Source organism: Rosa chinensis, chromosome 6 (genome assembly GCF_002994745.2).
Source record: "Rosa chinensis cultivar Old Blush chromosome 6, RchiOBHm-V2, whole genome shotgun sequence".
NCBI lineage: Eukaryota > Viridiplantae > Streptophyta > Magnoliopsida > Rosales > Rosaceae > Rosa > Rosa chinensis.
This window is the reverse complement of record NC_037093.1, coordinates 8,603,865-8,621,864: the sequence shown is the minus strand read 5'-3', so window position 1 is coordinate 8,621,864 and position 18,000 is coordinate 8,603,865. Positions and strand designations below refer to the sequence as shown.

At 39.7% G+C, this 18,000-nt stretch overlaps 1 protein-coding gene and 1 long non-coding RNA gene across 2 annotated transcripts; one reads left to right on the top strand and one right to left on the bottom strand.

Moving 5' to 3' along the window:
- Window positions 1–6,102: 6,102 nt before the first annotated feature.
- On the top strand, window positions 6,103–7,314 carry LOC112173885 (protein GRIP). The gene is made up of 4 exons (XM_024311567.2): window positions 6,103–6,541; window positions 6,666–6,781; window positions 6,890–7,059; window positions 7,164–7,314. The coding sequence occupies exons 1-4, from the start codon at window positions 6,160–6,162 to the stop codon at window positions 7,282–7,284; spliced, it is 789 nt and encodes a 262-aa protein (XP_024167335.1). The 5' UTR covers window positions 6,103–6,159; the 3' UTR covers window positions 7,285–7,314.
- A 453-nt stretch (window positions 7,315–7,767) lies between these two features.
- LOC112173449 lies at window positions 7,768–8,749 on the bottom strand. Its single transcript, XR_002925567.2, has 3 exons — window positions 8,696–8,749; window positions 8,428–8,489; window positions 7,768–8,347 (listed from the first exon to the last, which is right to left on the bottom strand). It is a non-coding gene; the product is annotated as an uncharacterized LOC112173449 (long non-coding RNA).
- Between the last annotated feature and the right edge of the window lie 9,251 nt (window positions 8,750–18,000).

The window sequence follows — 18,000 nt, the reverse complement described above, 5'->3', positions numbered from 1 at the left end:
TTATGACTACGATGGCTGGGCCATCAGTATTAATTCAAGGACATGGAATAGCCCAAGTTCCCCTTGCCAAAGGGCACCTTGATTACTGTCGGAAAAAAAAAACTCTCTACGCTCTTAGGGCAAATCGCACCTATGAGTAGCCAACGGATTCCATGCGAAAACGCATGTAGAGAACGGAAATGAGTTCCTTTGCAATACCTCTAATGATTGCGAACAAAGGCGCATCTTAGAGAAGTTTATGTGTCTCTCTAGTGGACTTTATGTCACTATTCGAGCTATTAAATCCAATAAAGTTATGAGAGAAGATCTCTTGGATTTAGACACATATTGGCTTTGTCACGACAGGATAGATCATCCTAATCATGATATGATGATCTGTCTACAAAAGACTTCACACGGACATCTTTTCTCTCGAGCGAAATGAAGCATGAATCAAAAGTTGATTCTTAGACTAAGTGTGACCGACGCTGCTGCCTAGGGCACCGCCTCCGTCAACCACCAGCCTAGGGCTGGCGTAGTCCCTATCCATGACTCCATGGATGGCGTCCATCATGGTGATGGTGCCCTAGGTGATGCTGCAATCACCAACTTGCTTCAAAATAGCGTTTCAGACGCTCAGGCCTAACGAAAATTCTCATTGGTTGCTTCTAAAGCCTCTCGCTCGTTTTACAAAGCCCGTTCCTTAGGGAAACTAGGACTGAGACCGTCCTATGCAAAGGATATGAAAATACTCATTATGTTCTTACATAGAATCCGTAGGGATTCTCTGACTGATTCAACCAACTTGCAGACGTTTAAATATTTCATGATGTTGGTTGACATGCAAACACGCTGGTCACGTGTTGTGCCATTGTCCACTTGTAATGTTGCTTATGAAACACTCCTAGCACACAACATATGACAACGGGCTCACTCCCCAAATCATCCTATTCAGTCAATTGGATTTGACTATGCTAGTGAGTTTACATCGAAGACTTTCGATGGTTATTGTATTTGGGACTGATGTTGGACATCATATTCCCATGAGCACACCCAAATGGTCTCGCGGAAACGACTACGATGGTAGTCCGGACATTGGTAATGCGCACCAACCTCCTTATATCCGCTTGGGGTGATGCAATATAACATGCAGGTATGCTAATTTGTCTACGACCCACTGCCACTCAATCTACCTCTGCGATACAGCTAGTGACTGGGTACAAATATCGTACTTACGCATATTTGAGTGTGCCATTTATGTGCCAATTGCGCCGCCACAACGCTCTATAATGGGTCCTTACAGACGAATGGGCAACTACGTTGGATTTGAGCTTCCAACAATCGTCCTCCACTTAAATGCCCTTGCTAGGCGATCTCCTTACCGCTAGATTTGCATAGTCTGTCCCCACTATGTCTCATCTCGATCCCTACTAAAGTGACGAGATCACACAAATATGCTGCGAACATTCCTGCAAGGATGGACGTCCCTACGAGAGGACGTTGCACCACCCTACACGGAGGTAGGCAGGGCGCCAACGCCATAAAGAGTGGCACTTTGGCATTACAGGCCATGGCCCCAGCTAGGATGCGTGGGAGGCCCGTGGGTTCGAAGGATACTTTGGCACATTCCAATCCTTTGATCATCAAGACTCAAAATCCGTCTCATGAGAATCTTCCGGGTTATGGTTATCGTTGAGGGACGCCTTAACGTCAGAACTTATTCCCGAGAATATAGAGCTCTATGAAACTTACACTAGTGTACATGAGACGTGGGATAGAAACTCTATCATAATAATGATGTAGTTGCGCATGCGCATGAGTTTGTTGAGTCCGATGATATCGAACCACGCTCCGTTGATGAATGAATGCCAACGTAGAGAAATTTGACCTAAATGGAAAGATGCGATCCAGGTTAAGATGGATTCTCTAACGAAGATGAAGGTTTTCTGAGCCAGTAATGCCAACACCTCCTGACATAAAACCTATTGACTAATGGGTCTTCGTTAGAAAGCGTGATGAGAAAAAGAGATGGCAATCTCGCCTTATGGCGCAAGGTTTCTCACAAAACGCCCTGGAATCGACTACGATGAGACATATTCTCTCGTAATGGAAGTCACTGAACTCCACTACCTTGTCAGTTTGGTAGTTTCCAAATAACTGAACATGCAGCTTACAAATGTGGTCACTACGTATCTCTATGGGGATCTAGATACGGAATATACATGAAGGTTCATGGTGAACTTCATTTACCCAAGTCAAGTGGCTCTAGACCACGGAGCGCGTTTGTAATAAGGTTGAAACGCTCACTAAAGTGACTACTTGATTGGGAAGGGATATGTCCACGCGTTTCCATAACAAGTTTCGGATTCTATCGCGGTTCATGTTGGACATGATCTTTATTGGAAGCCCTTAAAGAGTTAAGGGAAACTGCTGAACACTAGAAATCCGAGTTTGAGATGAAGGATTTTGGGAGAACACGATTATGTCTCGGTTTGGAACTTGAGCATCGTGTTGATAGATGCTTAGGCATTTTGACAAGGTCAAACCTTCAAGCACCCCCATGATCGTCTATAGTCTTGATCCTGAAAAGGATCCTATTCATCTGAAGGATGATGACGAAGATGTGCTAGAGGCAGAAGTGCCTTACTTGAGTACAATAGGCGCATTATTGTACTTAGCTCAATGCACAGGACCAAACATCTCGTTTGCAGTGAACTTGTTAGCTAAAGTATAGATCTGCGCCAACGCGACGCCATTGTGATTGGTGTAAAAGATATCTTTCGATACTAGATGTACGACTGATATGGGCATGTTTTATCCCTACAGAGAGATGATGGATTCGGACCCATCACACACCAAGAACGCCGCCAACACTGGCATGCGTCCACTGTCCCCATCCCAAAGCGACATGTGTTTTGGAAGGTTTTGCTGATATTGGGTATCTCTCTGACCCACACAAAGGTCGTTCCCAAACTGGTTAAGTGTTCACCATGGGAAAAGACCGTGATATCTTGGAGGTCGACAGAACAGACCGTAGTCGCTATATCTTCGAACCATGCAGAGATTATTGCTCTTCACGAAGTGGTTCGTGAATGTTTATGGATTGGATCCATAATCACGTATGTTCGAACAATTGTGGTTTAAAGTCTACCACAAGATGTGCCTACGAGCATTTAGGATAATGCTGTTCGTTTTGAACAAATGAAGCAAGGCTACATCAAAAGCGACAACACCAAGCATAATCGCAACAACAGACTCTCCTCAAATACCAAAGTGAACTAGATTCGATCTGAGGATACTGTGGCAGACTTGTTTACTAAGTCATTACTCAAATCCACGTTCGAGAAACATGTGGCAAGAATTGGCTTGCGGAAATTATCTGAACTCCCATGATCGTAGTCATCAGGGGGAGACGCAGACATCAGGGGGAGATGTCTACATGTTCACCTCGAAACGTGAAGGGTGTGTTGTGCTCTTTTTCCCCTTCGACCGAGGTTATTTTTGTCCCACTGGGTTTTTGTTACTCGGCAAGGTTTTTAACGAGGCAACGAGAGAAGCACCGCGTTTGGGCAACATAAGGGGGAGTGTTTAAGTAAATCCTAATTTGTGTTTGGCCCAAACTCTAGGTTACTTAACCTAGTGGTAATAGGGTTAAATTAGAAGGATCTAGATTCCTATTCAATGTAAGATTACTTTCCTTGTATGATTGAGATTATATGCATTGTAATCCTCTATATAAAGAGACCCCTATTATCAATGAGAATACACAGCGAATTTCTCTCAATTTCAGTTTCTCTACAACAAGAACAACTTATTAGAGTCATTATGGGTAAGTGGGAGAAAAAATGAGTGAGTGGTGTAAGGGGGTCCCTAAAATTAGGATAAATGGTCAAAACCTCAATGAATAATTAATTGAGTTTAAACTCAATTCAGTTTGCTAGAAAAAAAACTACCGAATTGAACTCTAGTTCATTCAGCTTCGGCTCATGTATCTTCGAAAATCAATACAAATACTTAAATATGTTAATGGTCTTTTTGGACAAATGAAAATATAATTATTGTAATTTTTTTTTTTGGTGTGATTTCCCCCTTTCATAATTATAATGTTCCTAGCTAGTTTTTTGACATCTTTCATAACAGAAGTTTAATTCGAGTTAAATCGAACAGTCAAACCTACCTGAAGCTCAAGCTTATTTCATAGTTGAGCTTTGCAGCGGCGAAGTCTGGCGCTGGGTAGCGGCGGTCGACGAACAGTGTGGCTGGAGATTGAGTTTGGGCTTGGGTCAAGCTTTCTTGTTGGGCCTGAGTCAGGCCTTCTCTTGGGCTGTGTGGGCTACTAGTTTTGGGCTGGGTTTTGCTCTAGGCCCTCTATTTTAGTTTAGTCATTTTGATTAAAATAATTTCCTACTTTGTTAGGGAGCTATGCTTCTAGTTTTTAGTGAGCGTCATTGAATCTAGTTTACTCGGTCTATTTGCTATATAGTAGTTAATAGTCTATAGGCTTCCTTTCGGAGCATGGAACCGTAAAATGATTGGACCTAATCTATGTATCACTGTGCTACTACCACAAACTCTTTATCTACCCTTTGATGGTAGAGGGAGGATATGTAATGGCCCTTTCTGGCTTTCAATGAATGATAGTCACCCTATTTGGGTTTGTTCAAACAAAAAAAAAATGCCAAGCTCGAGTTTATGAAAAAAATAAAATAAAATAATAATAATAATAATAATAATAATCAAGCCAAGTCGACCAGAAATTGCACTTAGAAAAAAAGAATTACAAATCTTCATCTATCTTTGAATTCGCCATATTGTCTCCACATATATAATTGTAAAGTTAATTGTACACTACTACAAAAAGTTAATCACACAACACTAATCACACAACGGAACACAAATCATCTGTTGTGTGTTGAAGTCAGTTTTATCATACAATGGTGCTGATTATATTCTGTTGTGTGAATGCCAACAAAGTGATAACTTTTTTATCGGAACTACATTGCACAACGGAATTAAGCATGGTCCGTCGTCTGAGCCTTAAAAATTGAGCGGCAGATTTCCCTCCACTCTCGAGTCTTAGTTGCCTCTTGAAATATGAAATTTGGGCTACTTGATACAACGGTGCTTGAGGTTTCCGTTGTGTGATTGAAAACTGGATGCCAAATTTTGAGGAAGCTTGCTTGAATGTCTTCCCCAAGGTAAACCTAGTGCAAGTTGTAGAAATTAGACAACAGAAGTTATATTTTTCTGTTGTGTGAAGTTGGAATATAGGCAGCAACATTTTAAGCCAAAATGCTATGGGCGCGGTATTTTTCCCTCCATGTGTTTGGCATTTTGATTTTTGTAGTGCACTCTTACAACAGTTTGTTAGGTTTGTGTTGTGTGAGTCACTTTAGAATTTATTTGAAGTTTAATTATACCTCCCACAATCTTGAAACTCTCTCGACAAAACGAAATGAAACTCCCCTCTCAGACACACCTTAAATCTCAGTCCGCTCTCAATCCTCTCTCACAAACCCTAAGTCTATTTGGATCTCTCTCACCATCCTCTCTCTCTATCTCTGTGTGAAACCCCTATCTCTCTTGAAAGCTCTCTCAATCTTGATCTGCAAGTCTGCAACCATGGCCGAAGCTCAAGAATCCGATCAAAAGAGTGAAGAAGAAGAAGAAGAGGAACACTATGGAAGCCGAAGCTCAAGAATCGAGCCCCCAAAACGACGCCGTCATCACCTCCTTCTGCGAGATGACCTCCGCCTCCAGAACGGATTGAACTTCGCTACTGGATTCACACACTTGTTGACCGTCATCACCAACCCGGTCCAGCCCTCCCACTCACTCTCGCCGTCTCCGTCACACTCGCCCTCCCAGTCGCCACGCGCTCTCGCAGACCAAGCTAAACTCAACCACGACAACATCGCCAATGCTATTAAGAGTCTCATCTGTCACAGATACGTTGACTCTCAGGTACTTCAACTTCCCTAACCTCCTAATCTCATGCTTCAACACGAAGAGTTTGATTTTCTTCAACAGAGATTTCAACTTGTTCATGTTCAATTTCTTGTGTGGCTTTAACTTCGCTACCGGATTCACACACTTGTTAGAATTAGGCACATTGATTATCGGATTGAATTTGTGTGTCTCTCAGCCTCAGGTAGGAGTTGGATTGGAGGAAGCGGAACAATGGCCGAGGCGGCTCAAATGGAGGACAATTCGAAACCGCAGAGGCACGGAAGCGACAGCAATGGTGATCTCGCATTGGAGAATGGCAGCTCAGGCTATGCTCATGATCAGCTTGTGCAGATGGTCACGGAGCTCAAATTCCAGAACGAATTCCTCAAGTCTCAGATTGAAGGCTTTCAGAGTGTGCAACCAGCAGAACCGAGTGAAGCCGGTGGTTCCGAAGAGGTTGAACGGCTCCGGCAGAGCATTGAGTCATTGAATTCGCAGCTTGAGGAAGAGAAGCAAACACGAGCTGCGGCAGAAAAGGCTCTGAAGCACCTTAGAGAAGAACACTTGGAAGCTGATTCAAGAGCACAGGACCTCTCTGCAAAGCTAGCTGAAGGTCAGATTGTGTGGCTTCGTTTGTAAATTTGTAGCTTCTGTTAGACACTGGAGCTAATGACTGTGAATTTGCGAGTTTATGGTTAGGAGTCTGAATCTGTAGCATTGTGTGTTGAATTGTGTAGCTCAACAGAAGTTGGATCAAGAAATTAAAGAGCGTGAAGAGAAGTACTCTGATCTTGACTCGAAATTCACCAGGCTTCACAAACGAGCAAAGCAGCGTATTCAAGATGTTCAAAAGGTAAATATTTAGTGTGTTACAGTGTGTAGATAGAATGTATAAAAAGGAAAACCGTCCTTTAAGTGGAAATTGAGTTCATATGTTGGCTGGATATGTTTATATTTTCAGGAAAAAGATGACATTGAGGCTCGATTTCGTGAAGTAAATGAAAGAGCTGAGCGAGCATTATCCCAACAGTCAGCATTGCAGCAAGAGCTTGACAAAACCAGGCAACAAGCAAACGATGCACTGAAAGCAATCGATGCTGAGAGACAACAATTAAGAAGTGCAAATAATAAGTAATATACATTTAACCGCCAACTATGACCAATTTGTGCATTTGTTGAGATAGTATAACTATTTTGTCATTTCTTATATTAACTTCAATTATACTGCCGATCAGACTACGAGACAACCTGGAGGAATTGCGAAATGCATTGCAACCAAAAGAGAGTGCTATCGAGGCACTGCAACATACAATTTCGGAGAAGGATCAGGTAGGAATGTGTATGCTCATCCTTTGAGCGATTCAGTCTCTGCTTTCATAACTTTACTTTTGATAGATCAAGAAGTTCATCACATGTTCATGTAGATAACGTATTTTGTATTTGCTTTCTGTCTAGATGTTTTCATTTGTGCTTAGTGTACAGTCCATGTGTCTCCCTAATTACATTATCCTGCATATCTGTTACATTTAGACCTTTGGTTTATTTTGCAACCACAAATGCGTATGCAACTTATTGTTTGGCTGTCCTGTTTGGTTGTATGTGCACAATCCAGTGGCTGCATGAGCAAAGTCTGATAATTACAATTTTAAAAAAAATGATGAATGGTTATTATTGTGGAAGCACTACCTTTTCTATTCATCTTGAATCTTCTGGGACCTGTATTATTATTATTATTATTAATCCAAGCTGCTGAAATATTATATTTCCTATTCCTGGATTGTGTAATGGTGTGTTGATTACTTCTTGCTACTTGTCGATTTTGCAGGAGATTACAAAGGAGACATGGTTGCTCACCGAGGAAGGGAAGACATATGCTGTTCATGGAATGCCAGAAGTGCGGCCTCTCATGAAGCTCTCAACGTTATTGACTCAGTATCCCTTTTTCCTTGCTTTTCCCATTTTCTATCTGTATTGTGTTTTTGCTTTACTTGCCCATTATTATTAGAGGTAATCGACTTGGTTATGAAAGCTGGGTCTGAAATTGGAATATCATTTTCTTGTTTAATTGCTTTTGGGTATACATGAATGCAAAGTTACACATTAGTTGCCCTATAAGTTGGAAAGTCTGTGCGCATATTTGATAACTTGCAAAAATTGGAATGTCTTCTCTTGCCCTGCACTGAAATCCATGATGCGAAAATGCTTTTTATTTTGTTGTTTTGATCTTCTATTCGTATTTTTCATCTTTTGTATCTAGGAGTTCTTACCCTTTATGGCATTTGATAGTCATCTATGTGCTTAGGCTACACAGGCTTCGAATTAGCAAATAAAGGAAAATGAGAGTAATCACCAGTAATAGATACAGACCTTGGTATTTTTCATCTTTTGTATCTGCAACTCGACAACTAGTTTCTCAATCCTGACAAGAGCATCAAACAAGATTTTAGTTATAAAATGGAGCATCGCTTATGGAAAACACATACATAGAACCTCACATACCTATTTTCAATAGAAATCACATGAGCTTCTAGGACTCTCTCCCTTGCAGAAGCTGAAGACAACTGCAACAGTTGGACAAGAGAACAGTATAAGTTCATCGTATACTGCATCTCATAGTTTGTAGTATACTTCAGTAGAATCTAACAGAAGTTTCATTACTGTTGTACTATAGTATACTTCAGTAAAATCTAACAGAAGTTTCATTACTGTTGTACCCATTTAAGCAGCTAGCTATATGCAAAGGTTTAGAACCCAAATCAGTGTATACCTGCATCTGCTTTTTACTTGTTACTGCCTCTGCGAGCTCTGCGTGATTGCCTGTTGCAAGTAGCAACCATGTCTTCTTGCTACTTGTCGATTTTGCAGGAGATTACAAAGGAGACATGGTTGCTCACGAGGAAGGGAAGACATATGCTGTTCATGGAACGCCAGAAGTGCGGCCTCTCATGAAGCTCTCAACGTTATTGACTCGGTGTCCCTTTTTCCTTGCTTTTCCCATTTTCTATCTGTATTGTGTTTTTGCTTTACTTGCCCATTATTATTAGAGGTAATCGACTTGGTTATGAAAGCTGGGTCTGAAATTGGAATATCATTTTCTTGTTTAATTGCTTTTGGGTATACATGAACGCAAAGTTACACATTAGTTGCCCTATAAGTTGGGAAGTCTGTGCACATATTTGATAACTTGCAAAAATTGGAATGTCTTCTCTTGCCCTGCACTGAAATCCATGATGCGAAAATGCTTTTTATTTTGTTGTTTTGATCTTCTATTCGAAGCCTGCGTAGCCTAAGTACAGATACAAAAGATGAAAAATACCAAGGATCTAAGTAATACTGTCTTATCAAATGCCATAAAGGGTAAGAACTCCTAGATATCTGAATGACTGTGACTTGGTTTATAATCTTGTATGAGCCTAAAATGAACTCTGTAGATGATTTAACTCCTGATTGCCTTGGCTGGGCTGGACTTGTATATGAGCACGTCCTTGGTGAAGAGAAGTACACATTTGTCGAAAATGTGAAGAACCCTCATTCTTGCACAGTCTTAATCAAAGGTATTCAGTCAGTAGCTCCATGCAAATTGCAAAGTTCTATATACAATTTTGTTCTCTATCCATGTCTCGATATATATCTTGCATCCCTGTCATGGTAATGCGTACATGATACACATAATTTTAGTGCCATTGCCAAGTCATGTGGTAGTTAATTCTTATTTTCACTTTTAATGGTGCAGGGCCTAATGATCATACAATTGCCCAGATTAAGGATGTTGTTCTTATTTACTCTAATTAACGTTTTTCTGGTTTTCAACAGTCTTCAATTATGACAGTGAGGACTGGGAAGGAAGACATTAGAGCCATAACAAGGATGCCCACTCTGCGGTAATGATCCAAAGCTCGAGAAGCAACGTAAATGAGTTTTGGACTGGGATCTTAGAGCTCGAGAAGCAAGTGCTATGGATTACCTCCTTTCAGCATATGAGCTACCAAGTTTGATTCATGTGTAGGTAGTAGCTAGGAAGGCTTGTTTGGTACATTATCTAATAACTTGAATGTTTGGAAGTTTGAAAAACTTATATGATATGGATTAGTGTGGGTTTATGTGGTAATATGGAGCATTATTTAATATTTATGAAAAGATATTCCAGGTATGGAATACATAATGAACAAATAACAGCTCAAAACAATGTTGTGAGAACCAAGCTCAGACAACAAACCTAATGTTGCTCACACAATGGATGATAAAAAGAATTTGTTGTGTGAACTAACAACAAACAACAAAAGAAAATAAACTTCTGTTGTGTGAGATTCATAACACACAACGGAAATAAAATCATCTCTGTTGTCTGAGTAACCAACAGACAAGGGAGATAATTTCACTTCCGTTGTGTGTTACTTACCTCAGACAACAAAGAATGAGTTACATCTGTTGTCTGTTATTAGTCTCAGACAACAAAGAATAAGTTATACCCGTTGTGTCTTATGAATCTCACACAACAAAGACTAAGTTATACCCGTTGTGTCTTATGAATCTCACACAACAAAGAATAAGTTATACCCGTTGTGTGTTATGAATCTCACACAACAAAGAATAAGTTATACCCGTCGTGTGTTATGAATCTCACACAACGGCAAAATTTCTTTTTCTATTGTGTGAATGACCGAGGCATCCCTGCGCATGCCATGGCAGGCACCTGCTGCACAGAATTCACACAACGGAAAAATAACTTTTCTGTTGAGCAAACTAATGTCAGACAACGGTGGAATTACCGTTGTGTGATTTTTCAATCACACAACACTCGCTTAGACCACGGTGAGCTTGGTCATCACACAACAGAAATCCACCGTCGTGTGATGGCCTTTTTGTAGTAGTGGTAAAACAACGAGGTCAAACAATAAAAGATGATCAACCATTTCAACTCAGAGAAAGATCTAAAGCTAGCCTTTTACTTAGAGAAAGATCTAAAACAACAAGTTTAATCTGGATATGTTGAAGACATTAAGTGTAGTTTGAAAGCACCTACAGTACTGCATATGGTGGATATCGTGTAGGAACTGATCACCAGCTGTTTATACCAAAAGTTTGTAGGCTGTAGGTACAAGTTTTGATTAACTTGATGTGTTGGCATTCCATACAAAACGGGAAAGCATCTTTGCAGTTTAATGGGTTTAATATCTTTTATTCATTTAAAGATTTTTTTCTGTTGCCAAAGTATATTATTGATTTCCTAAGTATTTTAGGATTTGGTGTCCTTAATTGTTTATATTTCTTTTCACACAAAAAGATTTGTTTTTCCTTGTGGAAGGTGTATTAGGGTAAAAAAAATTTGGATTGTTTTTATAAAGGGACGGCAGCTATTCTAAGTGGGTGAAAAAAAAATAGACGGCATAAGAAGGGAACTTGGAACGCAAGAAGATCTTGAGGCGTCTTGCATGTTTGCTAATTGAGTCTTCACAAGAGTCAAAACACTTGGTCCATGTTTAAGTGTTCTTGATCATTGTTTCGTATGCATAACTTCTCTTGAGATCAGTAGAGGAGTTGTGAAGAAAGGAAAATGATATTTGGTGATCGTTCAAGTGCAGAAGGAGTTTAAGACGGAAGACAAACTTGGTATTAGTCTTCATCTAATCATTATCGCCGAGCTAGTGCTGTTCAAGTTTGTAAAGAACATATTCTTCATCATAAGTTAATTCTTTTTTTTGGGTTATTAAGAGTAAGAGACCCGCAGTGTTTTTAATCTCAGAAGTTGAGATTTTCACTGCGTAACCAAAAATCTGGTGTTCTGTTTGTTATTTTTGGTTTCTGCCCAGTACGGATTGATACGTGCCTTGCAATCCCCATTTTCCAGAAAAACACATTCTGTCCTTATATTTTCTTAGGCCAGAACAGATATATACACAGCAAGGTCGCGAATCGATCAAGGAACAATGGACCGTAAAAGTCTAGCTAGCCGGTCCTGCGCAATCAAAATTAATTAGTTGGGATCGAGATAAAATTGATCGAAAGAGAGAAGTAGAATAGTGTATATATACTTAACTCGAGTGACGTTTGATCTAGACGAGATATGCAGAAGAAATATAGGAATCTCATCAGAATAAACGCCACCTTCATGGGGATATATTTTATTTGAGTAAAAACCAAGGGACATGATAGCAGACACTCCAGTGCAAGCCTCTCAATTACGAGGAGGATAAAATCTAAATAGACGAGTTTGATGAGGCTGGTTTTCTTCTTTTTCTTCTGTATCTGATCTGCCATTGTTGTACGTCTAGCTAGCTACTAACAAGAAATTGGTCGAGATGGAGCTGCTGTATATATTTAGACAGCCTATCTAGGGTTTAAGAGATTTGAGAGATACAGGAGGCCCTGTATTTATTGGTACTTACCGTACGCATCAAATATGAATAAGGTTTCCAAAACATAGGGAGAGTCCAAATTCGTATCTACATCTACTTTGTATTTGAATGCACCATGCAATACTAGTACCGAAAGAATATAACATGTTCTCTTCTACTCTATATTTGACAGCTCTACCTGGCTGTTACCATCTCGGCTGTGTAGTTTGAAGAAACAAGTGAAATTCCACAATGCTTCAACCGCAAATTGTACAAGTACCTGGCTAGACCTAGCTATCGAACCCCAATTCACCTGCTCTTCAAAATCCTATCCCCTCCGAAACTCCCTTCACAGCAGCAGCCTTCTTCTGCTCTTCAAACCCAATTAAGCTGAAAATAGAACGAAATGTAGGCTTCACAGCAGCACTGCAGCAGCAAATTATCAACAGCCATGCATGCATACATTGCCACCTGTTGTAGGCTTCTAGCGCCGCCAAAGCCTCCAAATGATCTAATCGGAACTCGGACCACAATTAATACTAGCTCCGGCACCGACACTAGCACCTTCACGTATATATGAAGAAGGATTGTTGTACGTACGCAATCTATTTAGAACGTGAAGGCTTAGGGGTATAGTTGTGCTTATGAAACTCGGCAAGTAACCAATAATAATGCCCAAAAAATTGAATATGTCGACAGTTCATAATCTATATATAATTTGAAAATACAAGGACAAAATACGCTTTTCTGGAAAATGGGGATTGCAGTGCACTGATCAATCCTTACTGGGCAGCAGAAACCAAAATAACAAACTATACACCAGATTTTGGTTACGCAGTGAAAACCTCAAATATGAGATTAAAAACACTGCGGGGCTCTTACTCTTGAGAACCCAAAATAATAATCATCTTATTCAAAAGGATATGTTCTTGTACAAACTTGTATAGCACTTGCTCGGCTATAAGATTTAGACAAAAACTAACTCTAAGTTTGTCTTCCTTCTAGAACTCCTTCACTTGAATGATCTTCAAATCTTGTTCTTCTTTCTTCACAGTCTCTCTACTGATCTCGAGAGAGTATTATGCATATGAAACTATGATCACAAACACTTATACATGGACCAAGTGTTTTGACCCTTTGTGCAGACACAAACTCAAACAAACATGCAAGACCTTATCACAAATTGTTGCGTTTCTGAATGTGTCTCCCTTTGCCGTCTGTTTTTCCTTCTTATCAGGGTTAGCTAACGTGTTCACCAAAACAACCAAAAAACAGCTAATTACCCTAATCCACCTTCTACAAGGAAAAAAAATCTTTTTGTGTTAATAACAAATATATATAATTAAGGACACCAAATCCTAAAATATTTGGGAAATTAATAATCTAATATGGCACACAGAAAAATATCTTTAAATAACCAAAAAATATTAAACCCATTAACCTCAATGATACTTTCCCGTTTTGTATGGAATGCCAACACACAAAACTTGTACCTACATAATTGAACAAGTGGTTCGACTAAAATGTAAACATTGTTAAAGGAAAAGCATATTATGTGCCTTCGTCAAAGAAACAGACGAAGAGGGAATCAAGCAATTACAAATCACAGCTCAATCAGCATTTAGTATCATCAATGTAATTAATATTTCCATTGTAATCCTATCTCTATATAAAGGGGTTATGAATGAAATGAGTAGACCAATTCCAATTGTCATTTTACTTTAACACGTTATCAGCACGCTCAGAGCAAATAGCCAAGAGAAAAAAACTCTCGCTTTAAAAAAAAAACCCTAAAAGAAAAAACTTTTTCTTTTCTGCCGCCATCCCAAAAAAAAAAAAAAAAAAAATTCCCAGCTAGACCGGCCTCCTCCCCTCTGCAGTCCAGACCGGCCTGGCCTCCATCTCCCTTGCAGCAAACCAGGCCGCGCTTCACCTCTGCCTGCACATCACATAGACCGGCCTCAATCACCCTTCACCGGCCTCCAGCCCACAGGCTACACCTGCAACAGCAGCAGCCTGCATCACCACCTTGCAGCAGCACCTGCAATCCCGCGACGCAACGCTAAGCACAGCTCAGCCCAGCCCATCGCTGCCCAGCCAAACCGGCCTTGTCCAGCCCCACAACCGGCCTCTCACCTACAAACCACAGTGCCTACACCGCACACCAATAGCGGCATCCCCGTGCCCACCTCACCGGCCTCCATCTCGTCCGGCGGCTTTCCCAATCGATCCCAGCCCACCAGGCAGCGCACAACAGCCACCAGTCTCTTGCCCTCGCGCGTCTGCAGCAGCACCGGCCTTGCAGCAGCCCCAATCTGCAAACCAGACGGAGGAGGAAGAAGAAAAAAAAAAAAAAAAGCAAGGAAGAAGACGTGAAAAAAAAAAAAAAAAAAGGGTGACCGGGCCAAAGTAAAGACTCGGCCCAAATTAACAAAAAAAACAGGCCTGCAGCCCAGAGCGAAAAAAAAAAAAAAAAGGAAAAAGAAAAAAAAAAGAGTGTGACCCGGCCCAAAGAAAAGAGCCGGCCTAGAAAAAAAAGAAGAAAAGAAAAAAAGGCCCTGAGGCCCAGAAAAAAAAAGAAACAGGCCCTGCGGCCCTGAAAGAAAGAAAAAAAAAAACAAAGAAAAAACGAAAACAGGCCCTGTGGCCCATTGCTAAAAAGAGAGAGGAAGCGGCCCAGTTTTTCTTAAGTCCAAAAACATCGCTACGCACGCCTGCATCAACACGCGCGTGCGCTAGGATTGTTTTATTTTCTCGAAATCAAGTTTGTTTTCTTTATTTTTATTTTTTTAACCAAGCATGTGAATTTGATTTATCTTTTCTATTTTTAAGCATGCTTTAGATTTTATTATATATGCTTTTATTATAAAATTTTCGAGCATGCTTAGTTGGATTATATTAATTATTTTACGCATGCTTTGTCATTTATGCTTTATATAATTATCTTTAAGCCATGATTATATATTTGATTTTTGAGCATGCCATATATATCTATATATATTTTTATATATTATTTATGAAATTTTGAGCATGCTTTTATTTTATTTACGCTTATATAAATTATGTCTATTGTTTACATTTTATTTTACGCATGATATATTATTGTTATTATTATGTGTAACATATATTTTGGTATACATTTGTGAAATTTGAGCATGCCATGTAATTCATTTTAATATATGCTATGTTTTTATTATTTCTTACGTGCTATGATTATTACTTGTTTAGAATGCTATACAAAAAAAAAAAAAATTGCGTTTTGCCATGATAATGAAAGTTCATGCGCATTATAAACACACACTTACTGTGATAAAGTATTTTCACATAGCATCGAAAAATGTGACCATTACGAATCTTGGTCTTGAAATCTAATTCATATTTTGGAAAATAATTCACGTGGATGTCTTTATGACTGCGTAATTTATTTCTTCTCTCTTGTTTATGTAGATGGCTGATCCAACTCGACCTGAGTTTGACATTTTGGACTCAGAAGGACTTGAGTACCATCGTTGGGTTTCCGATATGGAAACTGCCTTTGTGGCAAAAGACTACACTGCCACCATTACTGACCCCAAAAATGATGAACTATCTAATAAGGTGAAAGCAGATGCCTTAATTTTTCTGAGGCGACATATTGATCCTAGCCTACGCTGGGAGTACCTTCAGTTGAAGACACCCAAAGCACTGTGGGATGCCCTTAAAGGACGTTTTGGGAACATTCACGATACTTTGCTCCCAGGACTGGCTGTTCAGTGGAATGGAATCCGCTTGCTTGACTATAAAAAGGTCAATGACTTCAACAAGGACATGTTGCGCTTAAAGGCACGTTTCAATTTCTGTGGAAGGGAAATCACAGAAGATGATATGATCTACAAGACTCTTACCACCTTTCCTAATTCAGCTTTTATACTAGCGAACCAGTATCAGTTGGATTATGACAACAAAAGAATCACAACCTTCAATAAGTTGATAAGCCTACTGCACGTGGCTGAGAGACAAAATGAGATTCTCTTGAATAATAATGTCAGGCCCATTGGGACAAAGAAAATTCCCGAGGCTAATTATGGAAAAATGAAAGGTGGAAATAACTCCAATGCAAGGGGGTTTAGACGTGCTGATCCCTACCCACATGGCAACAATGCACCACGTGGAAAGGGACATCGGGATCGTGGAAACAAGATGCAAAAGAAAAGAGTTGACAATGAACCATGCTATAGGTGTGGATTCATTGGGCATTCGTACAAGAACTGCCAAGCAAACAACAGAGTAGCAGCCAATTACAAGAGGTATAGAGAGTCTAAAGAACAAGAGGCTCACTATATGGAAGAAGGAGGTCATGACCTAGATGTCAACCTTACAATTGCAGACTTCAAAAGCAAAGAGGAACTTGCTAAGTCAATGGATGCTCTCAATCTTGACTGATCTGTTTTTATTTTCCAAAGACAGTTGTGAAGGCATAATGCCTCACTTTTAATTAGACTATTGTTTGATCTTAAAGTTTATTTTCAATCATGGATTGATGAATAAGATTTCTGAACAAGACCTTGATTTGATTATCGTTGGCTCATTAATAAATTTTTGAATTTTATTCTCAAGCACTGAATTTATTCAAATTTATTTCTATACACTTATTTACATGGTTCGAAATAGCACTATAAAGATGTAAAGCAATACATCTAGAAAGAGAAAAATTATTAGAATGAAAAGAATACCATTCTACGCAAATAGAAATACTCTAAAGAATATGAGTTATATTTTCTAAATACCTCCCATTTATTTGTAGGAATGAATGGAGGAGAACTTGAGTGCTTAGATTATAGTGGGACTACCCACACAATATTAAGAAATAGGCAATTATTCATTGAACTAATAGCCTATAATTCCTCTGTGACTACGATGATTGGATTATCACAACTAATAAAATGGCGAGGAACTGCCAAATTTTTGTTGCCTAATGGCACAGCATTTAAAGTCACAGACGCTCTATATGCACCAAGAGCTAATCGAACCTTGTTAAAGTTTCAAAGCTATTTGTGCCAACGGTTATCATGTAAAAACACACCGTGAGAATGGAACTGAATACCTTGATATTACATCTAATGACTGTGGAAGGAAACACACATTAGAGAAAATTATGAGTCAATCTAGTGGACTGTACCTCACTACGATTCTGATCATTGAATCCTATACTGTCACCAAAAATGAAATGTGGGACACTGACTCATACAGGCTTTTGCATGACCACCTATGGCACCGAGGTCGTGACATGATGATCCGTTTTTTTTAAAAGAACTCACACAAACATCCCTTCTTTCGAGTGAAAAATGGGAGAAAAATCCGCCACACTGCAAGGTGTCGGTTCTAGTATTGCTCAAATGCAGTCATTGCCTTCTGAAGTACCAGAAGCACTACCTCCCTCCCATTATGCCTCATTGACTATTTCAAAGGCACATCACTCGTTTTGCAAAGCCTGCTCTTTAGCAAAAATAGGATCGAGACCTTCCTATGCTAAAGATACAAAACAAAACATTCCATTCTTACAAAGGATACAAAGAGATGTCTGTGGACCTATCCATCCAGAATGCAGACCATTCAAGTACTTTATGGTTCTGGTGGATGCTTCGACAATCTGGTCACACGTCGTTTTATTATCCACAAGAACTGCTGCAATACTCCTAGCACAGATTATACGTTTAAGGGCTCACCACCCTGATCACCCTATCAAGTCTATGAGGCT